The sequence below is a fragment of the Lupinus angustifolius genome, chromosome LG17 (genome assembly GCF_001865875.1).
Source record: "Lupinus angustifolius cultivar Tanjil chromosome LG17, LupAngTanjil_v1.0, whole genome shotgun sequence".
NCBI classification, from domain to species: Eukaryota; Viridiplantae; Streptophyta; class Magnoliopsida; order Fabales; family Fabaceae; genus Lupinus; species Lupinus angustifolius.
In genome coordinates, this window is record NC_032025.1 from 6,781,062 (window position 1) to 6,806,705 (window position 25,644).

General features: G+C 35.3%; 2 protein-coding genes and 1 pseudogene across 5 annotated transcripts; 2 read left to right on the plus strand and 1 right to left on the minus strand.

Annotated features, from left to right (window-relative positions):
• Window positions 1–3,559, plus strand: part of LOC109330826 — an 8,961-nt pseudogene extending 5,402 nt beyond the window's left edge.
• Window positions 10,476–14,409, plus strand: LOC109331856 (ABSCISIC ACID-INSENSITIVE 5-like protein 4). 4 transcript variants are annotated; one of them, XM_019566624.1, is made up of 6 exons: window positions 10,476–10,598; window positions 12,299–12,947; window positions 12,978–13,469; window positions 13,676–13,747; window positions 13,841–13,870; window positions 14,090–14,409. In XM_019566624.1, exons 2-6 carry the CDS (start codon window positions 12,393–12,395, stop codon window positions 14,162–14,164), a joined length of 1,224 nt encoding a protein of 407 aa, XP_019422169.1. In that variant the 5' UTR covers window positions 10,476–10,598; window positions 12,299–12,392; the 3' UTR covers window positions 14,165–14,409. The 4 variants fall into 4 exon arrangements, with proteins under 4 accessions (XP_019422169.1, XP_019422166.1, XP_019422167.1 ...); XM_019566621.1 differs by having other exon boundaries at window positions 12,299–13,469; XM_019566622.1 differs by having other exon boundaries at window positions 12,303–13,469.
• Window positions 19,665–23,857, minus strand: LOC109331933 (protein DJ-1 homolog C). Its single transcript, XM_019566740.1, has 7 exons — window positions 23,344–23,857; window positions 22,238–22,387; window positions 21,960–22,139; window positions 21,224–21,304; window positions 20,931–21,131; window positions 20,458–20,595; window positions 19,665–20,376 (listed from the first exon to the last, which is right to left on the minus strand). The coding sequence occupies exons 1-7, from the start codon at window positions 23,797–23,799 to the stop codon at window positions 20,164–20,166; spliced, it is 1,419 nt and encodes a 472-aa protein (XP_019422285.1). The 5' UTR covers window positions 23,800–23,857; the 3' UTR covers window positions 19,665–20,163.

Consider the following 25,644-nt stretch of genomic DNA (forward strand, 5'->3'; position numbering starts at 1 on the left):
TTGTCCTCAGAAGATCAAGAAGAAGACAAAAAATGGACACTCGTATTTGATGGAGCCTCCAATGCGTTTGGACATGGGGTAGGAGCAGTATTGGTATCTCCCCATGGCAATTTCATTCCTATCACTGCCAGGCTATGTTTCGACTGCACCAACAATATAGCTGAGTATGAGGCATGCGCCTTAGGCTTACAAGCGGCTATAGAATCAAAAGCAAAAATCCTCGAAGTTTTCGGAGACTCCGCTCTTGTAATCCACCAAGTAAAGGGAGAATGGGAAACTCGTGATAGCAAGCTGATACCTTATAGATATCATATACGAAGGTTAGTTGAGCAATTCGAGCAGGTTGATTTCTACCACATCCCTAGAGAAGACAATCGATTAGCCGATGCACTATAAAATTATCCTCCATGTTCCACATCAGCGGAAATGACCAACCACTCATCAGTATAAGAAGCAGAAGTCAACCAGCTTATTGCAATGCGATAGAAGTAGAAGAAGATGGCAAACCTTGGTACCATGATATAAAAAGAATACATCAAGAAAAAAGAATACCCTCCAGGTTCCTCGGAGAATGATAAAAGGACCTTAAGAAGATTGGCCATGAGTTTCTTCCTAAACGAAGAAGTGCTTTATAAAAGGAACCATGACATGGTACTCCTTAGGTGTGTCGAAGCGAAAGAGGCGGAAGCAATCCTTACCGATGTAGATGAGGGCTCGTTTGGGACCCATGCAAATGGACATTCCATGGCTAGGAAGATATTAAGGGCAGGATATTACTGGTTAACGATGGAGACTGATTGTTGTAACCATGTAAGGAAATGCCACAAATGTCAAATTTATGCTGACAATATCAATGCACCCCCAAATCCATTGAATGTTCTATCAGCGCCATGGCCTTTCTCTATGTGGGGAATGGATGTCATAGGACCCATCAAGCCTCAAACGGACATCGTTTCATCCTGGTGGCCATCGATTATTTTACTAAATGGGTCGAAGCGGCTTCATATGCCAGTATTACCCGAAAGGTAGTGGTCAGGTTCATTAAGAATGAGTTGGTATGCCGCTATGGCCTACCAAGTAAAATCATCACGGATAATGCCACCAACCTCAATAACAAGCTGATGAGTGAGACATGTGAAAATTTCAAGATCAAGCATCATACATCTTCGCCCTACCGTCCTAAGATGAATGGCGCAGTTGAGGCCGCTAACAAAAATATAAAGAAGATTGTCCAAAAGATGGTAGTTACTTATAAGGATTGGCATGAAATGTTGCCTTTCGCCTTGCATGGATATTGTACTTCTATTTGTACTTCCACAGGGGCCACCCCTTACTCCCTAGTATATGGAATGGAAGTAGTCCTTCCTATCGAGGTAGAGATTCCATCGTTAAGAATTATTGTGGAGTCGAAGCAGAATAGGTCCAAGCCCGATATGATCTACTGAACTTAATTGAAGGAAAAAGGTTAGCCGCTGTGTGCCATGGGCAACTTTATCAGAGGAGAATAATGAAAGCATATGCGAAGAAAGTTCGCCCACGCCAATTTCAAGTAGGAGACATGGTGTTGAAGAAGATCTTACCAATTCAAAAGGACCACAGGGGAAAATGGACTCCGAATTATGAGGGGCCTTATGTAGTGAAGAAAGTTTTCTCTGGTAGAGCCTTAATACTGACTAACATGGATGGAAATGACCTGCACCTGTCAGTAAACTCAGATGCTGTGAAAAAGTATTATGCCTATAGAGTTTCCCTGGGAAATGTAATGAAGCAACATAACATATTTATCAATCAAGGTTTTATTGATGCATTATATATTGTAACTTTTATTTGTTGTCTTGCATGGAGAATGATGTCAATAAAACCCAACCAATGTAGACCTGGATAGATCAGACCGACGATACGAGGCTTCTTTGAAACTTCTCAAACACTACGGAGATGTCAATAGTTACCCCATTTGAGCCCAGATATTGTGAAAGGAGATCTTTGTCTAAAAAAAGTACAACCCCTTAATATTTATAACCCGGGGAGGGTAGTTGTCTAGCTATTTCAATTCAAATTATGAAGTAGTTGAGAATAGGTCAAGGAGACAGGAGAAAGGCGGGGATGGGAAACACATGTTTTGAGCCTCAAACCTTCTTTGATAACCATAGCCAGGCCCCAAAAGACCTCGTGGAGGATTGATCTATTCAGAATACATATATCAGGTGAAAAAACAAACTGACTCCAAATAAATGAACAAAAAAAAAGGACAATTGTTTTCAAGATAAAATCGTTCGCGCAATGCATTAATATTCCTTTCAAAAAGTTCGGACTCAAAGAAAAGGAGAACCCCTCTAACCTCTCTAGCCCAAGTCATACATGACACTGGGGTAATTTTTGGTAGTCATTAATGAATGACAATGAGGCAGATTGTTTTGGATGATTTCGTGCAAGCGAAAGTACTCATGTACGGTCAGCAAAATATCAAGCAATCAAATACTGGGGCAATTTTGATGAATTGTTGAAGACTCATTCCAAGCTCATTGGTCAAATTGTATATTGAAGGTTAACATGGCTCATTATATAGGGCAACAAAAGGATATGCAGAACACCTCAAGCCCATAGGCCCCACTTCAACCAACCATAGGATCATGCATTTCATTATAACATGCATAGCATATTCCACCTTTCCAAATATTCTACATACAAAATTGCTTTATTGAATTTGTACCATACTATGAAAGTGAAAACTCTAACCTTTACAGCATTTGACGACATTCGTTTCTATCCAAACAATGATATGGTGTCAACAACTAGAAAGAAATCCTCTACTCCAATGCAATCATGAGCAACTTCATGGGTCAATCCCGAGCTGATCTAGATGTCATCTAAAAGACCGAGTGTTATGGTGCCGAGAAAGCAATATGGCAATATTTACTACAAAGACAAGGATGCCCATGAGGACATTTCCATATCACATGATGACTCAAACATTAAATTAACATACATTAGTTTTACATACACATAGCTCATGTCATAAATGCTATCATTCACACATACATCACTTAACATATATCTCATGCATCAATAATAATTTCATGCATTATACAAGATGCTCCCAAGCAATCACACTTTCAAAACACATATCTTACTTGCATAATCATACTCAAGGAAAGTCGACCAAGACTTTCTGAACCAATCAATCACCTAGATTTATAAACATTGTCAGACTCACACATCAAAATGGGTTCTTTTATCAACCTAGGTTCCGGCAGTACCCCGACTTGTGTTCCTAGTGCTTTGATGTCCCAAGTTTCGGCAGTACCCTGACCTGCGTTCTTGGCTTTACCTTCCCGAATTCCGGCAGTACCCCGACCTGCGTCTTTGGTGTTCTCGTATCAACCTAGGTTCCGGCAGTACCCCGACCTGCGTTCCTAGTGCTTTGATGTCCCAAGTTCCGGCAGTACCCCAACCTGTGTTCTTGGCTTTACCTTCCCGAATTCTGGTAGTACCCCGATCTGCGTCTTCGGTGGTCTCGTATCAACCTAGGTTCCGCCAGTATCCCGACCTGGGTTCCTAGTGCTTTGATGTCTCAAGTTCCGAAATTACACAACCCGCGTTCTTGGCCATTTCCCTAAACCTCTATCCTTAGTGGGTCATTTGATTAATTACAAAGCATGTTTTAAATCGTTGTGAGACATAGACATCTAAATTAGTATTACATCACCAGCTTCTAATGCAATATCATCACCGCATAAGGAGCATGATAGAGCTCAAGCTTCGGCGTATAACCAAGTCGAGTCGATCTTTCAAGATTAGATAGTTCTCTTGATATCTCTAAACCGCGACCCAGACCTTTGTCTCTTCCGTGACTTCCCCAAACGAAATTAGTATTCCCTTTCTTTACTAGTTACTTACCCCGATAACACCCATACCACGGTTTGAATGTTACCGAATAAGTAACAAGTAAAGAGGGGCAGCTGTGAATACCCAATTTCGTCCGGGGTCTTTTTTTTTTAATTTTAAGGAAGTTCAGGGACTGAGTCGCAATTAAAAACATTCACAGGACTAAGTAAAAATTACCGTGAGACTCTTCGTTAACCTTAACCCTAAATCTAAGTGAGGCTATAAATAACCCCACTTAGCACTAACCCAGCGACCCCAACATTTTGAAAAAAAAAATATTCAGCAGCTATTGCAATAAAAGAAAAAAAGAGAGGATAAGAGGCGTATGAAATAGAAAAAAAGGAGGATTTTGGAAGTAAGCATATATCAGGAACCTAAGCAATCTCTTTCTTTGTGACTATCCTTCATTAGCTAAGCAATACCATCAGGTCCTTTTCTTGTTTCAATTCACTATCTCCTATTATTTTTATTTTTTTCTATTTATTGTTGTTCACTGCCATATACACATATTTTGCTAATTAACTTTGTCATATGTACATACCCATTTAACTACACTTGTTATCTCATATTCATTTTACACATTCATTATTACAACGAACCACAAGCTTAGTGAAAGAGTATTTCAAACCCAAGCATTGAAATCCTTTCTCTTTCCATTGTTATTTCGTGCATTGTCATTTCATTCTTGTAGTTTTTATGTAGATTATATTATATTCTATTTTTATTTCTTTATTTGTTAGTTATCTTGTTTGGTCTACTGGTAGTTTTTATTCCTATGATAATTTAAGAGTATTAATATATATATTTGGGTATTAGGCTTCTTGGTTTCATTTGTTTATTTCTTATTTATTTATGTATGTTTCGTTTATTTCTTATTTCATTTGTTGTGGCTATTTGTATACTTAATTTATTTTCATACTTTATGCTTGTAGTCACTTGTAAATCCTTTAAAGCTATCATAATAAAGTAACAAAAATATGTATGATTTTATCAATGACTCTATTTTTACTCGAGCATAAAAATAAGTTTAAGGTAAGAAATTAGGAGAACGGTGAACGAACCGAACCATATCTTCCTTTCCTTTCGAATAGAAAGCGGTGAGTGGTTATCGTACTACCTCTTCTTTCTAGGGTAATAAGATTGGTGGTAGATGGTCAGTGTCGTCCGTATCTTCTAAAGTCTTATCCAACTTTTAATAAAGGATTCATTTTTGACAAATTTCAAAAAAGTAATCAATTATTCATCAATGTCATTTCTTGTAAATATAAAAAAGTCGTCAATAATTAATACTTTTAATAAAAGATTCATTTTTGACAAATTTCAAAATAAAGTAATCAATTATTCATTAATGTCGTTTCTTGTAAATATAAAAAAGTCGTCAATAATTAATATGTCAGATTTATTTGAACCATCAATAAATAAGATGCTTTTTTTTTGAAAATATTTAATATTTGAATTAAGAATCACAATCATTAATATGGTATGATATAAGTTTTTTTGAAATAATTGGGGTAGTGTTTTATGATGTAAACCTTTTGAAATAATAATTTTTTATAAAATTATTTAAATAAGAGAGAAAAAAAACATTTTTTCAGGTACTAAGGTTAGAGAAAGAGTATCAACTTGAGTATTATGTTATTATCATGTTAGTATGAAAACGGTAAGCGGATGTCGTATTGCCTCTTCTTTCTCTCTAATAACGATAAGACAATATGTATCAAGTCCTTATCTCATTATCCTATTTAATAAAAAGCGGTGAGCGGTTGTTGTACTGCCTTTTCTTTTATTTAAAATGGGTAAAGTGACGTAGGACAAAGTTGTATCTCCCTCCTTAACCTTATCAACTGACAATTTGAGTCCCTTTTTTTTATTATCATGATAGTAAGAAAGCGGTGAGTGGCCATCGTACTACCTCTTCTTTCTCACTAATATGGATAAAATGATATAAGTCAAACCACTTTTCATTAACTAAAATCAATCAACACACAAATATTTTCTACTTAAGAACTACGTAAATCTTGATTTCCCTATTGTACTCGGGGATACGTAGGAGCAGGACGAACTATTGTCAGACACAAAAATAAAAATAAAAACAAAAACTCTTTTCTGTAAATAATTAATTGATTTAACAAGCTTTAGGGTATATCTAGTTCCATGCGATTATTGTGGGTACCGTTTGATAACGGGCGAACAGGGTGTTAATACATTCCCCGATTCGTAACCGACTCCCGAGTCCAGAGATCTAGTTCAAAGGCCAAGTCTTTCCAATATTTGGGCATCGAATGGGTTTTCTACGTTGTGACCGCAAAAACGTAGTGGGGACTCCAAATCAATCGTGTGACCGATTTCGACCGAAAATCGGGGCGCGACACCGTCCTACCATTTTCACAAACTACAATATGCCATTGAAGACTTAATCAAATTCTGTAAGCTAAAGCAATACATAGTGGCCGTAAGAACCTATAGGAGACTACCTTCCCCATGTGATTGCATGGTCCAAAATTTAATACTCAAAACTTACACTATATGAAAAAATGGATATTATATCTTTCAAATAAATCAACCTAATAATTTTTTAAACATAATAAAGTGACACACATCACTTTAAGTAAATGATGTAAACAATTTCATTAGAAGATGATATGTCAATTTATATAATCATGATGAGTATTTTCAAGTTGATAATAAGAAATCAATTTCTACCAAAAGTTGTTCACTTAACTTATCCAAATAAAATCAATAAGAAATAGGGAGTGTACTTTGTATCAAATTGCAACACCATATATCGTATGATATTTTCCCTATTAGTGGTCATGTAATATTTTGGAATACAAATGGTATCAAGTAACAACGTAGCCAAGGTTGTCCATTGTTCTTTGGAATCAGCACATTTTGGATGGTTTGGTCACATGGTGGCAGCAGCTACGAAAAGACTTTGATTTAGATTTTTAAGTCATTGGACTTTAGATGGAAATAGAAGGTTTGAAAATCATGAAATACACCTGTGAGATGACTCTCAAGCCTTCTTTTTTCCTTTCATTTCCCTCCAAAATCCAACTCGCAAACAGATCCTTATAGTCACCACTAACATTAGCTCCACCATCTCCAATTATTATTCACTCATGTCCCATGGTCTCTTTATTCCTTATCTCTGCAACACTAAGGTACACTCACTAGCTCTACCATGCCACTTCCTTTTTGAGGGACAAGACAATCATCATGATCATTTTATCTCTTTACAAAGAACATTACAAAACAAAAAATTCATTATCTTTCATTTTTAATTTGTTTAAATTATTTTTAATTTTATTGATAATCATTGGAAAAAATATCTACCTCAATTAGGTTCACCAAATCAACAATTTGAAAATTGAGCCATATAGACTCATCTAGTGTGGTGATAGATTTATTTGAAAGATTTAGCTGTTAACCAATATAATATTTGACATTCTAATAATATAAAAATATTTTTTGTTAAAGGGTGAAATTAAGGATAAATATAATCTTTAAAAGAATAATAGAACGTTTTATAAAGACGGATAAGGATGTATTGTCTCAAACTCTGTCCCAAATTATATCTCAAACTAATTATATTATATCACGTCAGTTAAAAAAATTAAATATTCATAATTTTTTCAATTATAATTAGTTTGAGGATATGGTTGGGATATAATCTTCATCTTGATAAAGACTATATCTTTAGAGAAATGGCATTGTAAATCTTTAATAACCAAACAAGTTTTCTTTACTGAGTGCCCTGGTTCGTGAAGAAACTCCACGAATGACCATGCAACAACACTTATACGGCCTTTATGCCACGTGAATTAAACCTGGCACTAGATGCCATAAAGGTCCATTTCTTGTACTTTCCCCCTTTTCTACTAGAGTATATGTACTGTCCATATTACATGAACATATTATTTAAAGTGAATTATACTCACACCGTGAGTTTTAAAGAAATTATACAAACCACTCAGACTTTTTTAAAAGTTACACAAACCACTCATATTTATACATATATATTACATTGATTATCCATGTAAGAGATATAAGTGTAATTTCTTAAACAAAAATAGTGACGAGTATAATTAAGTCAAAACAAAATATGTCATATTATGGAGACAAGTCCAAATAGTATAAACTTGATGTATATTCATTATTTTTTATTCGTTACAAACAACATCAATAAGTCTACGGAGGTGTTTAAATTACTCTCATATTATATTGTAATTAACCAAAATAAAGAATAAACATCGATTTTATACTATTTGGACTTGTCTTCACAATATATCGTATTTTGTTTGACTTAATTACACTCGTCACCATTTTTTATTTAAGAAATTACACTTATCTATCTTACCAGGGTAGTTAGTGTAATGTATATATAATTAGGGGGATTTGTGTAGATTTTAAAAAGGTTCAAATAGTTTGTATAATTTCACTAAAATTCAGGGGTGTCAGAGAAATTTGCTCTATTATTTATTATTCATCTCCATTATTTCTTGTGACAAGTCAATAAAAAATAAATAAAAATAGTGAATAATGTAATAATGTAAAAAAAAATATTATCAGTATGCTTTTTTTTCTCTTTTGACTATCCCACTATACTTAGTATTAGAATCTATGATACTAGAATATTTATTTGTCTCATATATGTATTCTTCACCTTTTGATATTCCAGCTTCTAGATCTTTTATCGCCCTGTCGAGTTAGGATCTTCTCTATGAATGGAAACGTAAGTGCTTCAAAAATAACGGTAAACGTAATTTCCATTGATATCTTTATCTTTTGAATATAATGAAATTACACTATTACCACTAAAAACAAGTGTAAAAGCATATACTTACCTCTCCATTAATCATTATTGAAAATTTATACTTGTATATTATCTTTATCTCATAACAAATTTTTTTAATCCGTCATCATAGCATGAAAACAAGAAAAATTTGTAGGAAAGTTTTGGACCAAGGAATTAATGAATGCAGTCAAAATATGTACGGATTTTTATTAAAGTAGAATGATATTTCATTGCTGATTTATAAAAATTAACAAATAAGAAAGTTAGTTTAGCATAACAATAATGTTATTACTTAGTGATCGTGATATCATAAGTTTAGTCCTAAAAATATCATATCTATTTGTGGTTGATGATTTTGTACATAAGATTTTGTGTCGAGATTTTGGTAATGATTATTTATGGATTCCTTTGTGGGTCAATTTGAACTTGTATGGAAATTCTTGTTAGCAATATCATGATCTGTTGAATATTTTATTTGTCTCAGGAATACAAGCATACAAGAAGGTCTTGGAAGGGTTGAGCTTTAGCGGATTTGAACTTTTGATGAGACTATCATATAGAGGAAAAGTTTTTTATTAGACAATGAAGACAATCAAGACAACATAATGGAGAATTCACCAATTCATCAACTACATTCATATGACAGCACCAGGACAAAAGCAGAGCAGGAACCACCCAATCAATCCAATCTAGTCAAGCACAAACCAATTGCACCAAGAACATGGGACACACACCAATATGCCCCAGCCAAGGCCAAGCTAGGTCAGGGTCAGTCTACACCAGCATACAAGCCACAAGCAGAGCAAGGTCAAGCCATGCCAGGACTAGTCTACACCAGCATACAGGCCACAACCAGAGTAAGGTCAAGCCATGCCAGGACCAGTCTACACCAGCATACAGGCCACAACCAGAGCAAGGCCAAGCCAACCCAGCACGCAGGCCACAAGCAGAGCAGGGCCAAGCCAACCAAGTCAGCACGCAGGAACAACCTACACTAACACAGGCCACCACCATACCAAGGCCAACTATAAGCCACACAGGCCAACTCAGCCAAGCCACGACCAGGACCAACCCATACTATACATTGCAGCCCACGATAGCTTGTGCATCAAGCAACCGTTTTGACCTTCTATTTTAGCACATGTGTTTTTCATCTTAGTTAGTTAGTTATATTCTTTCCTATATAAATAGTGTTAATGTCATCTTTGTAATCAATTTCAATCTTTTTCAACTTAAATCAATAAAGATTCACTTTCTATTCTTATCTTCTTCTTTCTCAAGCAAGAAGTGTTATTCACTTTCTTCTTATTCAAGGAAGATTACATCTTCACAATCTTTTAGTTTTCGCTTTAGGGGAGTAAAGTCATGTTAAGAATTGGAAGATAATGGAAGATTTTTGGTGTTCTAAATGTGAGTAATAAATATCCCAGAAAAACAAGTTCTTTATGTACCAAGTGTGAAAAATGTCATAAAATAAGTCTCACATTTAAAAAGATGGATAAGTTGAATTTGATATAATGTACCAGACTCATAAACCTAATAGGTTAACAAAATTGATTAATGTCTTTCTTGATTTCTCATCTTAAAAATATGCTAACTTTAATCCTAAACCATATAATATTTTCATCCATTCATTGGCTGAATGTCACATCAATACTTCACTGAACCACAATTGGTCTGGTCCACTTTCAGAATACATCTGGATCCCATTCATTTGTCAAAAAATATTTCAACAATAAATAAAAAAACCAAAATTTAAAATTTCTTAGAAAACAAAAACAAAATCCCAATCTCTCCTTAAATGGCAACAACTGGTGTAAGACACTTGTCAACTCCACCACACTTCCTACCCTCAAACATCGACACACCAACCTCGACGAACAACAACATATTAAGCCAAAACATTAGTTACACGGTAATTTCTTCTTTCATTCTCCCTCACTCTCTTTCTATGAATCTTATGCCACTTTTATTATTTATGCCTTTCAATTTTACTATTCTAGTCTTCTTTTTTGTCTTTTGTGGGGAGTTAGAATTATTCAATTATTATGTTAAATTATTGTTCTTCTTCCTTCTCCTTCTTCTTGGTCAAGCACAATTCTCTGTGAAAAAGCTTATCTTGTTGAGAAAACTGAAGAATCGAGTTCCAAATAGTTGAAACTGAGTGGTGTACGGAATTGGGTTGTTTCAAATTTCCATAATTGGCTAAGAATTTTTTTGATATAATAATTAAAGATTTTCGATTTAAGTGATTTCAGTTGAAAAGTCAAGATGGGTTATGCTGGTGGATAGAACATGGTGGCACATTTGGACTAAAATTGAATGTGTTATAAAAAAATATATGGTACAAACACTTCATAAAAATAGATATTTTTTAATCAGTTTCCTGGTACAAACCCTTATCTAGGGTTCTCTTATTTCGATCTTAACTCATTTGTTATTCAATTTCCTTTTCGGATTCTTATACCTATTTGGTTCCACCCCGGTTCAGCTTTCTGGGTCTGTTTTTTTCAGACCAAAGTTTCATTTTTTTCTTTACAGATTGGGAAAGTGAAAAGGATTTGATTCTTCTTCAATGTGTTTGTGTTAATAAGTTTCAATCATGATCACTTTAAGAGTGTGGTTTTGAAGTAATATGGAAGCTGTGTTTCAAGCATAAAACAAAATCTGAACCCATTCTCATCTAAAACTATAAATCCACTTTATTTGGGGATAGGTGCTATTCACTGTTGCAATGTTAATTTTTTGTGTAAAGCAACAGTATAGGTTCTCGCTTTTATTTTCTGTCATGGGCGAGGTTGTGACATAAACATATAACAGTTTTTCTTTTTCTTTTGAGGGTAGATGTGATCAAAATGACATAGTTTTGTAGGGTTGGATGACCGTTGATAGAATAATGTGAGTGGGAACAAAGTTGAAAGACTAAGTAGAGAAAATAGTTAAAAGGAACAAATTGTGAATAAAAAATAAGTTAAAAGATAAATGTATGTTTTTACCTATAATTTAATAGTGTATGGTTAAATTATTCACGCTGAAAGTGTAAAAGGGTGTCAGTATGTCAGATAAAGGAGCTCACTTTTTTGGGTTAAAAGCATGTATTATTTAAACTTCCATACCTTAATCTAACTAAATATTAATATATTTAAATCTTGGGGCTACGGCTATAGGTTAATTGAGATCTGATGCAGCACAAAATACATAAATACTGTTATGTGAAGCTATGTTCAGTCTTTTTCTCAGTTTCCCTCACGTTGTAACAGAGAGTTGCACATGAAGATTTGTTTCTTCTTGTACAATCTCTTTTGAGAGCTATCCATTAAGATAATATAAGGAGTGCAGTTTCTGTCTAACTTACCAGTAAAATAATTTTCAAGCACTGGTTAGGACATTCACTATGTCAGTATGCACATGAGTATCAATATATCTTATATTTCAATGTGGAGTTTATGTACCATATCAAATAGGGGTAACATTGTGTGATATTTTTTATATTTATGTCTCTTCTTTTTTCTTTGACTATGGGTTTCTATAGTTTGTGCTGGATTAGAATTTCAAAGGGTTAAATTATCTGATATACCAACTTTTATTAATTCATTTTTTTTGCTTGGTGAATAGTTAGATCTACTTGAGCATGATTAATATGCAAGACTGAGCTTACTTAAGTAAAGGTCTTGCTTCTGTTTCAAGTGTTTGGAAAGTTGGGTCAAAGATGAACTTCAATGGAGATGACATGAATGGGAAGCAACATGCAAATGTTAGTCTGATGAGGCAGTCTTCAATATACTCCTTGACATTTGATGAGTTGCAGAACACTATGGGTGGGTTTGGAAAGGATTTTGGGTCAATGAACATGGATGAACTCTTGAAAAACATATGGACAGCTGAAGAGACTCAAGCTTTGGCATCTTCGGCTGCTTCTGGTGGTGGTGGCGGAGGAGACGGTCATAGCCCTGGTAACTTGCAAAGACAAGCCTCTATAACATTGCCAAGGACCCTTAGTCAGAAAAAAGTTGATGAGGTTTGGAGGGATTTGATCAAAGATGGGAGTGGCAATGTGGGTTCATCTATGCCTCAAAGGCAACCAACATTAGGAGAAATTACTTTGGAGGAGTTTTTGGTCAGAGCTGGGGTTGTAAGAGAAGATATGCCTCAACCTCAACAAATCGGAAGACCGAATAACAATTCATGGTTTGGTGACTTGCCTAGATCAAACGATAATAACGGTGAACTGCTTCTTCGGTTTCAACAGACAAACACAAGAAATGAGAATTTGAGTAACAACAGGATCCTAGAGGGCAATAACTTGGTTCCTAAACATCCTCCTCCTTTCTCATTAAACTCGAATCATTCTCAGCAACAAGGACCACAGCAGCACCAGCACCGGCCGCAACTTTTCCCTATACCAGCTAATGTAGCTTTTGCTGCTCCTCCTCCTATGCATATGTTAAACAATTCTCTACTTACTAGCCCTGGCAAAAGAGGAGGGATCATTGGAGTTCCAGAGCATTCAATGAATGGTACATTAGTCCAAAGCAGTGCGTTACAAGGTCCTGGAATGGTTGGTTTGGCAGCAGCCAATGTCACAGCTCCCGGTGCTTCTCAGGCAAGTACAATATCACCAGATGTCATTGCGAACAATAACGTAGATACATCCCCACTGCTTCCGGTTCCATATCTGATAAATAGGGGAAGGAAGTGCAGCCCCGTAGAGAAAGTTGTTGAGAGGAGACAAAGGAGAATGATCAAAAATAGAGAATCAGCTGCAAGGTCACGAGCTCGCAAGCAGGTTAGCCTTCCAATTACTCATTATGCACTCTTGTCAATGCAAAATCTGCATACAACAAGATTACTGTCTTAAGAAATGAATTAAAGTAATAGATATTTTTTGACATAATATGATGTGCTTTTTTCTGCCTTTCTTTTCTCAAAATGATTTCTTGTACTGTTCCATAATGCATGTAACTAATGAATTCTGTTTCGTTTGAATGACAGGCGTACACATTCGAACTAGAGGCTGAAGTTGACAAACTTAAGGAATTGAACAAAGAATTACAGAGAAAACAGGTAGGCATGCTTGTCATTGTATGCCAATCCGCAACACTAATTTGTTAACTATGGTTTTGGCAATCTTTGACCACATTTATTCGTTTGATGCAGGCAGAAATTATGAAAACACAGACAAATCAGGTATAATATCTTTTGCATATAACTCTGCCAAAATTCTCTTGATCAGCTCAATATTTATAGATGAAGTTTGTATGATTCACCAAAAGGGTAACCATCCCTCTAAGTTTTGTATATAAAGCATGGTTGACTCAGTTACATAGTAACTACACAATGGTTAATTTATACTGTAGTTGAAGGCCAAATGAACTCTGTTTTACTTTTCTCCATTTGTTTTGGCAGGATTCGGATTATGCGTATTGCTGGGGGATAAGTAAAAGACAATGCTTGAGAAGGACACTTACAGGTCCATGGTAATGTGAGTCAATCTTTGTTTCTAAGTAACATTATTATGTCATAAGGATTGAGTGTGTATGTGAGGTAGTTGCAGTCCAACACTAGATAGGGTGATAGCTTTTATGTATAGGAACCAGGAGTGTTGAATTGTACATCAATTAAACTTATATCTTGTATAATAAACTACTGTATGTATATGCTTGAATGCTACTATTTTCTTGTCTGTTGTAGGATAATGAGACAGGCCTATCAAGAAGTTTCTAATATATTTTTGCCCAATTCAAATTTTACTCATAACACAATTAGAAGAAGTAATCAAAATCTTGTTTATCAAATTCTCTTTAAAGATAACTTCTGCTGAGGAAGTAAATCATTTTGTATTCTCCAGATGTGGATTGTTTACCTTTAAGTCTCCCTTTTGGGAAACACATTAAAAAAAAGAGAGAAAATGACAGCTCAAAATTTATTTGTTATAATAGTTTATAGAATTTGTATAGCAATATATAACAAAGCCAGAATGGAATTATACCAATTTCTTTTATTGCAATTTCATGAGTCCAAAATCAAACACTTCCAATTCAATTAACTAGTTTAGTTTTCAACTAATTGTGCCAAATAAAGCTGAAGTAGTCATCACAATGCTCAACTTTCATGATCTTTTCAACATTATTATCAACTAAAAGTTGGCTTCTATAGAATATTAGAGTATTGATAAAATAAGGAGTATGCCAAAACCTCCTATTACTAAAGTGTATGCAAGACGCCAACGTGACACTTAGGAGGGAAATAACTGATTTTTGAAGTAGTAGGATAAGAAATGTATAAAAGGAGGGGAGGGTTAGTGTGAAGGCAGTTTTTGGGTAAGAAGTGGTTAGATAACTGATTTCTGGAAATCAGTTAGGGAAATTCTTCATTTTCCACTTACTCTAGTAATCTTTTCTTGCAATCAATAAAAGTACAGGATTTAGGGTTTCCTAATCCTTGTGATTCCATTCAATTTGTGAGTGTTCTTTTTAATTTCTTTCTAAATTCATTACCAGTGCTAATACTGGTATTAGAGCACCGTTTCTAGTGCCTTGAAAAATCCACGCTTCAATTGGTGCTGCTTATGAAGGCTAGGAGTATGGCTAGATCTGTTGAGGATTGGGAGCAAGAAAGGGAAGAGATGCGAATTCGGTTGGAATTCGCAGAGGCATTGGCGAAGAAGCATGAAGAACAGATTGCGGAATTGCTGGCTAGGGTTGGCCAAAATTGCAATCTGGAGAGTCCTCTTCACGAAGGGATGGGAAACACGGGGGAAATAAGCAATGAATTAGGGCGTAGGGAGAAATGAAGGAAATTAGAGATTCCAATTTTTGCTGGAGAAGATGCGTTTGGTTGGACACACAGATTGGAGCGATATTTCTTGTTGAAAGAAGTGACTGAAGTGGAGAAAATGCAAGCCGCAGTTATGACCTTAGAAGGAAAAGCTCTGAGTTGGTACCATTGGTGGGAGAAGTGCAATCCTAATCCAAATTGGGAAAGGTTTAAGATAGTTGTGGTGAGAAGGTTTCAACCTTCAATGATCCAAAATCCTTTTGAACAATTACTCTCCCTCAAACAAAAAGGAACAGTGGAGGGACATATTTTTGAATGGCCTTAAAGAGGAACTTCATGCGGAGGTACAACTTTATGAGTTACATTCTCTTTCTGAAATTATTCAAAAAGTGTTGTTGATTGAGCAGAAGAATTTGATGCTTAGTAAGAAGAATAACTATACCTACAATTCTAGATCTCTTGGAAGTTATAGACAAGGCCCTTATACTAAGACTGTAACAGTAGAGTCCAAGTCTAGTATAGATAAGAAGGGAGAAAGCTCAGGTAGCAATGAAGTAAACAGGGGAAGTAACATGAGTCAAGGGGGAGAGGGAGTTAAAACTAGAGGAGGAGAGTTTACACAATTGACCAATGCTGAACTCAGAGAAAAGAGGGAGAAATGCTTGTGTTTTAGATGTGATGAGCCTTATAACAAGGACCATAGATGCAAGAATAGACATTTTAGGATGATCCTTTTGGAAGAAGATGAGGAAGAAGAGTTAGAAGTCCAAGAAGACATCCTGTAGTCATTCAAATCTTTGCATCTATCCCTGTGCTCAATGTCAGGGTTCACAACTACCAAATCATGGAAGGTAGAAGGAGTAGTCAAGGGAGAGACTATGGCTATTTTGATAGATTGTGGAGCATCACACAACTTCATAACCACTGAGTTGGTAGAGAAGCTGAATTTGACAATAATAGACACCCCTCCTTACTGTTTGGAAGTAGGGGATGGTCAAAAGGTGAAATGCAGGGAGAAATGTGCAAAACTGATGTTCCAGATGCAACAATTGCAAGAATCACATGACTTCTATTTGTTCACATTGAAAGGAGTTGACATGATATTAGGTTTGGACTGGTTGGCAGGGTTGGGAGAAATCAAGGTGGATTTTGACAAACTGGAACTTCAGGCCAAGAAAGGGGATGAACTGGTTACCATATCAGGGAATCCAGCTTTAGCCAGAACAAAACTCCCCTATGGAGCCTTGATGCAAATATTAAAGGAGGAAGGAGAAGGGTTGCTCATTCAATGTCAATTGAATTCCAGCCATCCAAGGACTCAGGGGGTTTTGTCTACTCTTATTTTGAGTTTGTTGGCGGAATTTGAGGACTTGTTTTCAGAACTGAAAGGCCTACCTCCAATCAGGAAGCAGGATCATGCTATACATTTGGTGGAAGGAGCTTCAGTCCCAAATCTCAGACCCTACATGTATCCTCATTACCAAAAACTGAAATAAAGAGGTTGGTAGGGGAGATGTTGGAATCTGGGGTAATCAGGCATAACATTAGCCCATATTCTAGTCCTATTATTCTTGTGAAGAAAAAGGATGAGGGCAGGAGATTTTGTGTTAATTATCGTGTCTTGAAAAAGTGACCATACCCAACAAGCTTCCTATCCCAATTATAGAGTAATTGTTGGATGAGATTGGGGAGCCACCACTTTTACTAAGTTGGATTTGAAGGCAAGCTACCATCAAATTAGAATGAAAGAATTTGACATTGATAAAACAACTTTTAGAACACATGATGGGAATTATGAATTTGTGGTCATACCCTTTGGGCTAACCAATGCTCCTTCCACATTTCAAGCCCTTATGAATGAGGTATTGAGACCATTTCTAAGGAAATTTGCATTAGTCTTCTTTGATGATATTTTGGATTATAGCCAAACTGTAGAGGCTCATGAGGGTCATCTAAGGGAAGTATTATACGTGTTGAGGAAAAACTCATTGAAGGTTAAGAAGAAGAAATGTAGTTTTGCTCAAAATAGTTTGGAATACTTAGGCCACATCATATCTGATTCTGGGGTAGTAACAGATAAATCCAAGGTGGAGACAATGGCCTCTTGACCTATTCCTAAGGATTTAAAAGGATTGAGAAGGTTCCTTGGGCTTGCAGGTTATTATAGGAGATTTGTGCAAGGTCATGGCAAAATGGTCAAACCTTTAACTGAGTTACTTAAGAATGACAATTTTGTATGGAATGACGATGCTACTTTAGCTTTTCAAACTCTAAGACCTTTATTGTTGAAATTGATGCCTCTAGTAAAGGCCTGGGAGTAGTGTTAATGCAAGAAGGAAGGCCATTGGCCTTTTGGAGTAAAGGTTTATCAAGCAGAGCTCAATTGAAATCAGTATATGAGATAGAGTTAATGACTTTAGTCCAAGCAGTTCAGAAATGAAATCACTACTTGATGGGAAGACATTTTGTGATTAGAACTGATCAAAGGAGCTTGAAGTTTCTCACAGATCAAAGACTTTTTAATGAAGAACAATTTAAATGGGCAGGCAAGTTGATTGGGTTGGGCTTTGAGATCCAGTATAAACCTGGGAAGGAGAACACAATGGTTGATGCTTTTTCAAGAAAGACCATGTATGTTGTCTCAGTGGTGAATATGACAGATGAGGAAGAATGGTTTCAAGAAATTCAGCAAGATCCTAAATGGTAGAGGGTAATCCAGGACTACTAGGTAATCCTACTTCTCATCCAGGATTCCAATTCCAAGCTGGCAGGTTATTGTATAAAGGCAGATTGGTACTTCCTAAAGACTCTAACAAACTCTCCATTATCTTAGTTGAGTACCATGACAGTAGTTCTGGAGGACATTCTGGGTTTTTTTAGGACTTACAAAAGGGTATCCAGTTTCTTCTATTAGGAGGGAATGAGGAAGAAGGTCAAACAATATGTTGAAGCTTGTGATGTGTGCCAAAGACAAAAGTATTCTACCTTGACACTAGGGGGACTCTTGCAACCTTTGTCAATACCAACTCAGGTATGGCAAGACATCTCAATGGACTTTATTGCAGGATTACCTAAATCAAAATGAAAAGATACCATCTTTATAGTAGTGGATAGATTGTCCAAATATGCCCATTTTTACCCTCTGGGTCATCCTTATCATGCTAAAGATGTGGCTGCTATCTTTGTGAGGGAAGTGGTTAGACTACATGGGTTCTCTACTTCAATTATTTCATACAGGGACCAAGATTTTTTGAGCAAATTCTGGCAATAGTTATTCAGGTTAACTGACACTGAACTGAAGTTTCGTACTGCTTACCACCCTCAGACAGGTGGCCAGACTGAGGTGGTAAATAGAAGCCTGGAAACTTATCTTAGGTGTTTTGCAGGACCTAAACCAAAATAGTGGGTGGAGTGGCTTCCATTGGCTGAATTTTGGTTCAATACTACATACAATGTCTTTGCTGGTATGACTCATTTTAAGGTTGTATATGGGAGGGATCCTCGAATCCTAATTAAAGACAACATTTTTACTACTAAGGTGGAAGAAGTTAACCACTTAGTGGTGTCAAGGGATCTAATTCTACAGGAATTACAACAGAATTTACTCAGGGCTCACGACTTGATGAGAGCACAAGCCAACAAACATAAAAGACAAGTTGAGTTTGAGGTAGGTGATTGGGGCTTTCTAAAACTTCAACCCTACAAGTTGATAAGGAGTAGGCCGAAACCTCCTATTACTAAAGTGTATGCAAGACGCCAACGTGGCACTTAGGAGGGAAATAGCTGATTTTTGAAGTAGTTAGGATAGGAAATGTATAAAAGGAGGGGTAGGTTAGTGTGAAGGCAGTTAGGGGAATTCTTCATTTTCCACTTACTCTTGTAATCTTTTCTTGCAATCAATAAAAGTACAGGATTTAGGGTTTCCTAATCCTTGTGATTTCATTTAATTAGTGAGTGTTCTTAATTTCTTTCTAAATTCATTACCAGCGCTAACAACTTCCTTGTAGATTAGAGCAATTCAAGAATTTTCACTACTAAACACTACTATTATTTGGCACATTCTTTCTGTTATCACCATATTTGTGGCCTACGCTTACAAAGCTATTTTTCTTATCTTCCATTAGAATAAACATGAAGAACTAACTTGTTGCAACAAGCCTATCTTAATAGCAGAGGTTTGATCTTTAAAAGAAGGGAAGAAATAGGTGAACAATGTGAACCCCAAGTTTCAATTTTGAATTCTACTTCATACAAGAACACATTAGAAAGTTCATTCTATGTTCAGCCTTTAGTACAAATGATGAAAGCCAACAAGTCCCTTATGGCATTCCTATCCAGGTCAATGTCCTATTCAGAAATGAGTCTCAGAGGAGATGGTGATGACAAATTGCCACAATCCAAATACATAAAAGGAGAACCAACAAGGGACACTCTTGATACTGACTTGCAATCAAATATTGCCTCCGGGCAGTATATTTGTCTGGCATGATATCGACAATGTAGTTGTGTACAAGTTCATCGGAGAATATCCGACAACAACTGCAATGTAGCCCTGTTTTGTAAAGTGTTATGGAACAGAGAACCCATAATATGGAGCTGTTAGTCGTGCCAGTGGTAGGGAAAGCGCAGAAAAACTCCTTATCTCTTCAGATTATAAAATTTTCTCTAACCCGGAAGCATTTCAAATCACATACCCTAAGTCCCTAACTCCTAGTATACTCAAAAACAAGCCCTTCTGCAACACTTCTTGCCCTTCCATTACCAAATAGCTTGCACACAATAGCCAATGCAAATTCTATTACAGTAGAAAGTCCATCAGTAGTTATCAGTTTACCATCAATAACTACTTTAGCACCATTTATTTCTTCATCTTTAACGCTTTCTACGGCAGAGGGTTGAGCTGTGGCCTTCTTGTCCTGTAACAGCAAGAGATTTCAACAAGGGTTTACGTAAGAACTGGATCAGGAAGCAGAATGGTAAAGTAGGGTGGCACATACCTTTATCAAACCTTGTTTATCTAGAATGCCCAGAGAAGAGTATACGGCCCCGTATATTCTCCGGGCTGAATTTTGTTCTTTAAGAAGCTTTTTCAGAATTCTAGATCTGCTTAGTTTTTGAACACCAGCAGTTCCTCCCTAAAAATTGTGACAAACTCAACAACAACAAATGATAGATAGGAAGAAAACAATAATTATCTGTGTCTGAGGATAATGATTTCCATAAGGTAAATAAATTGAGTGCATTACAAATGAAACGAAAAACCTTACCATTTGAAGGACCCTAGAAGGATAATCTAGAAGATGCCCTGATTACTCATTTTCACCCAATGCTATGTTTCTATTTTTATGTTATTTTATGAAATTTTGTGGGAGTGGGAGGTAAAGTGGGAATCTAAAATCTTATAAAGACTTGTAGGGCAATACCACCACGAAAAACTGAAGCATCTTAACTATTTCCAGATGTATCTTACCGGAAGAATAATCAAATCATGTGCTGACTCTTGAGCATCACCAAGTAATACATCAGCAACAATTTTGACTCCTCCAGAAGCCAAAACTTCAACAGTTTTTTCAACAGAAGCAACTATCACATTAGCGTTTGCTCGCCTTAGAATATCAATTATAGTAACAACTTCAATCTCTTCAGAACCATGTGCGATTGGTATGAGAACCTGGCAACATAACATATATGTGAGATCCATGTTGCAGATCAGTAGGAAAGCAGACATCTTACCAAATTATGCAGTTATGTTAGTTAACATACACTAGGGGCATGGTTGCCAACAGACCAGTCAACTTCATTGAACTCCTTCTCGATTGCATCATCGTAGGAAGTTCTCATCAACTATTACGATAGAAGAAAGAGTATGTGATCAGCCACAGAACTTTACTGAGTAACCAACATACATCAAATTATTCAAATACCAAAAAGAACAGCACGAGAGAAATTTTCACAAATGTAATTAAAACAGAAAGTTAGGATCAAGATTTAAATACATAGATTTCAAGCATATTCATCACTTTGTAATTATTTTCTTCTGCTCTTCTCTTTTCCTCTCTGTTTAATCCTTTAATTGTTCATTCCATCCATTTTCCACTCTTAGTTAAAGTTATCCTATTCAACTAATTATGAAATCTAAGTTAGTTCTTCGACTGTTCAACCTGCTAAAATTTGGCTCTTGATTTATCATTGCAATTCAAGGCTTATATTTGATTACATGAACATTTAGCAATACAGAATAACAGAGTCCTATTAGAATGTTCCCTAATTCGCTTCAAGTTACTACTAAATTTGTATTTCTTTTTGTTATCAAGTTCTGTTACTTTAAGCATTGTATCAGCCAGTATAAGAAAAAGGCAGCAGCAATGATGCTTTCTAAGTTACACCATTTTAAAACAAAAATGTTGATTGCTGAATGAAGATCAGCATTGTAAAACAAAGCCGATTAGGCATACATGGAGTTTTTTACAAGGATCAAGGTTCATGTAAAACACTTTACCAACAATTCTCCAACATCCTTGGCAACAGACTCCCCAAATAGCTGCTCAGCCAAGCATAATGCAAACTCAAAAGTAGTTCCAGGTCCACGGCTCGTTGTCAGCCCTCTTGAAACCTGAATATTTGACTTAACAGCCCAAAAGGTTGGAAGCTTGTCGAAGAACGCAGGGTGTGAAGTTGTCTTGCATGACAAACTAGAGAAGATAAGCTATTGAAATAGTTTGACCTTAAAAACAATGAAACTAACATAACAGAGATTCATCCAAGTTAACTATCTACCTTCTTTCTATTCAATAAACCCCATGGCATAAGGGTGACCGCCGGAGCAGCAGAGATAGCACCATAGAGCTTCCTTTTTTCAGCATGCTTGCAGGTGATGTTTTTCAGGATATCACAATCCCTTAATCTTGCTGAGCCAGGCATTCCCCCCTGCACAGAAGATATTATGACTAACCTCACATGTGTATGTATTTCACAATTAAGAGAATGACTGGTTTATGACTATGGAAAAAAGTCCATGCAAAGTAGAACACAATAGAGTATTCGGAATTTGGTATTAGGAGTTTCATACAACATATTTAGTAAAACCGTGTTCTGGTTGTGTTTAACATGACACATGATTTGAGTAGATGTGAAAAAGAAAAAGAATTAATTTTCTATTGGGTGGTTTACAAACTATAATAATTCAAACATGCTTATAATGTGAGGTTATGTTTGGATAATTAATGATGAGTGAAATAGAAATAAGTGGAATAGAACGAACAAAGTTACCATACAATTGTTTGAATGTTTTATAGTGAAATGGAATAAATAATAAGTTGATTCCATCTCATTTCAGTTCATATCCCAAATTAGGAGGTAAGAACAGTAAAGGTATTGGATAGAATGAAACAGAATCCAGTCCAATATATTTCATTTTCTATTTTCACAAGACAGCTTTTGCTTATAATAACATGAACATGAAAAAAAGTAAAATCATCGATCACTCATTTTAGCACAACTAGCTGATAAGTTAGTCAAAAGCTTATAAGCTAAGAACTGAATGCTTATAAGGTGATTAAAATGAACTGCTTGGTAAGATAAGCCAATAAGCTTATAAATTTAAATAGGCATAACTTATTGATCGAAAACTTCTAGTACTAGCTTATAAGTTATAAGTAGCTTATCAAATACGAGCTTATAACCTCATGACTTATTGAAACAAATCCCTTAACAAAATATCAAAATGTAGTTAATTTCTAGTACTAGCTTATAAGTAGTTATCAAATATGAGCTTATAACCTCGTAACTTATCGAAACAAGCCCCTTAACAAAAGATCAAAATGTAGTTAATTTCTAGTACTAGCTTATAAGTTATTTGCAGCTGAATTATATAAAAAGCTAACCGGTAAAGCAACAAGATCAAAACTTTGATCAGAACATGATGCAATATCAGTATCAGCAACCAACTTGGTACCCCTTGCAGCTTCAATCTGAAGCTGAGGCTCAATGGAAGCAACGGTAACATGAGCACCAGCAAGACGAAGAACATGAATCAAGATAACAGCTTCCATTTCTTCAGTGCCAAAACCAATGGGAACAAGAACTTTCTTCAGAGGGATTGAAGAGGAAGAGGAAGAGGGTGCATCTTCTGTGGTGGTTGTTATTGAAGGTGTGGAAGGTGTTATTGGAGAGAGTTTTGGAGTGGGTGTTTTCTTCTTCCGAGGTGGTGGTGGTGATGTGATGGAAGCAAAGGGTATAAGAAGGACACTTCGGTGAGAGACAGAGGCCGTGAAAGGTGGCGGCGTGGCCGTGATAGGTGGTGGTATGGCCGTGAAAGGTTTAGGGAGTAAGAACGACATTGGCAACCGAAAGTGAGAATGTTGAGTTGGATAATGTCTTTGCCGTTTTTCACTTTGTGGTGTTGTCAATACAACCCAATATATTTTTTAGTACCTCAAAATTTTAAAATATATAAAGTTTTGTAACTTAAATCGGAAAACCTAAACTGGTTTTTTTTATTAGGAAATGCATCTCTTTATCTTTTTTGGTTTTTTTGTACTCTCAATAAGTATTATTTATAGGAATTGAACTCTTAATTTTAAGAAATTTAGTAGGATTTTATATCACTAGGTCAACGTCTTATTGATAAACCTAAACTAGTTTTGAATCAAATTATTAATTTTCAAAATATTTTATAACTAATTTAATTCACGTTTCATATATGTTGAGGACCAAAAAAAAATGTTACTCGATCTTAGTTCAAACCTGACCCATCAATTAGTAATGTTGGGAGAAATTAAAATTGGGAATATATTTAATAGTATATATCTTAAATAATATGATAGAGAATAATTTTCAAAAGGAATATTAGTGCCTTATACAAGATAATTTTTATATAAAAATTTAGTTTTATCCATTTAAAGCTAATAGTTATTATCTATTCTAATATTGAATAGGAAAATAAGTATAAAATTTTAGAAAATATAAGATAATATATTGTGTTGAAATATTTAAACATTAATTGAACTCTACTAAGATAAAGCATATTGAATTTCTAAATTATATCATTGAGTTAGATAGTGTGACTTTATAAATATCCTCAGTAGTAGTTACTTGATGGATATAGATACTAAATATCCTTGGTATATGTAGATATATGTCATTATTTAATTAATGTCTATAATTAATCATTAATCCATGGATCAAAATAATATCCAATTTTCATAAACAAAAGTTTATATGAGTTGGTCCATTAATATATAATGAGAACATACAAATGTATAAATTGTTAATCAACAAAGTCTTCGCTTTGACAATGAGATTTAACTTATTATTGTACAGACTATAAACCAATTCCCTACCAACCGGAACAACCTTCATTGATAAAGTTCTTTTTTCAAAAGTATGAAAGTTTTTGTTTAGGAAAATACACTTCAACACCATACTGTTTGAGTCATGTACAAAGTTCATAATGTTTGGAAATGTGCATCCCAATATATAATTTCTATACTCTCTCATGAACCATAATCCCTCAATCTCTCACTCTTTCAAGATCATTGATTTCTCACTCCATTTAGGTTCCTTTAGACACATGGATTTGTTAAGTATGTTATCAATTAAGTTTAAATATAACATGTAGTATTATATTTTTTTTGAAGGAGTTTATCGCGACTCAAATTCGTGATCTCAAAGACTTATATCCATATATTTCATTGAATCACTATTACTAAGTTACTCAGATTCCTCTCCAAATTCCTCTATCTTCATCACTTTTGTCTTCCTGAATTTGTGTTTCACTCTCTGTGTTTCGACAAAGGACTTAGATTCATTAATGCAACCAGATGATAAGGGTGTTTAGATTCAAACCAATGCAAAAAACCAAAAAACAAAATTGCATAATTTCGAATATGCTTGGATGATGTTGAACTATTTTTACAAAATTGATTTATACGGTTCAGTTTATAGCTTCAATTTTGTGAACCCGGACCTATACTTATTACTTATAAACGTTTATATGAAGATGATTTTGGTATATCTCATCTTAGTTTCTAATTACTAAAAGTATTATTACTTATTATTTAATACTTTCTTACCATAAAAATCATACCACTATACTACTGTGACGCTTGTGTTGTTTGTGCTATTAATGATTTTATGGTGTTTGAGCTTATTTTTTTAATTTTGTTAGTGTTGAATATTATGAA

What these genes read in the sequence shown, in the direction of transcription:
- LOC109331856 (XM_019566621.1), top strand. Translation starts at nt 12,393, where the DNA reads ATGAACTTCAATGGAGATGACATGAATGGGAAGCAACATGCAAATGTT. An exon ending in AAGAATTACAGAGAAAACAG is followed by an intron (nt 13,748 to 13,840) that starts GTAGGCATGCTT and finishes CGTTTGATGCAG; the next exon opens with GCAGAAATTATGAAAACACA. An exon ending in TGAAAACACAGACAAATCAG is followed by an intron (nt 13,871 to 14,089) that starts GTATAATATCTT and finishes TTGTTTTGGCAG; the next exon opens with GATTCGGATTATGCGTATTG.
- LOC109331933 (XM_019566740.1), bottom strand. Translation starts at nt 23,799, where the DNA reads ATGTCGTTCTTACTCCCTAAACCTTTCACGGCCATACCACCACCTATC. An exon ending in ATGATTTGATTATTCTTCCG is followed by an intron (nt 20,596 to 20,930) that starts GTAAGATACATC and finishes CACAATTTTTAG; the next exon opens with GGAGGAACTGCTGGTGTTCA. An exon ending in ATAAACAAGGTTTGATAAAG is followed by an intron (nt 20,377 to 20,457) that starts GTATGTGCCACC and finishes TTGCTGTTACAG; the next exon opens with GACAAGAAGGCCACAGCTCA.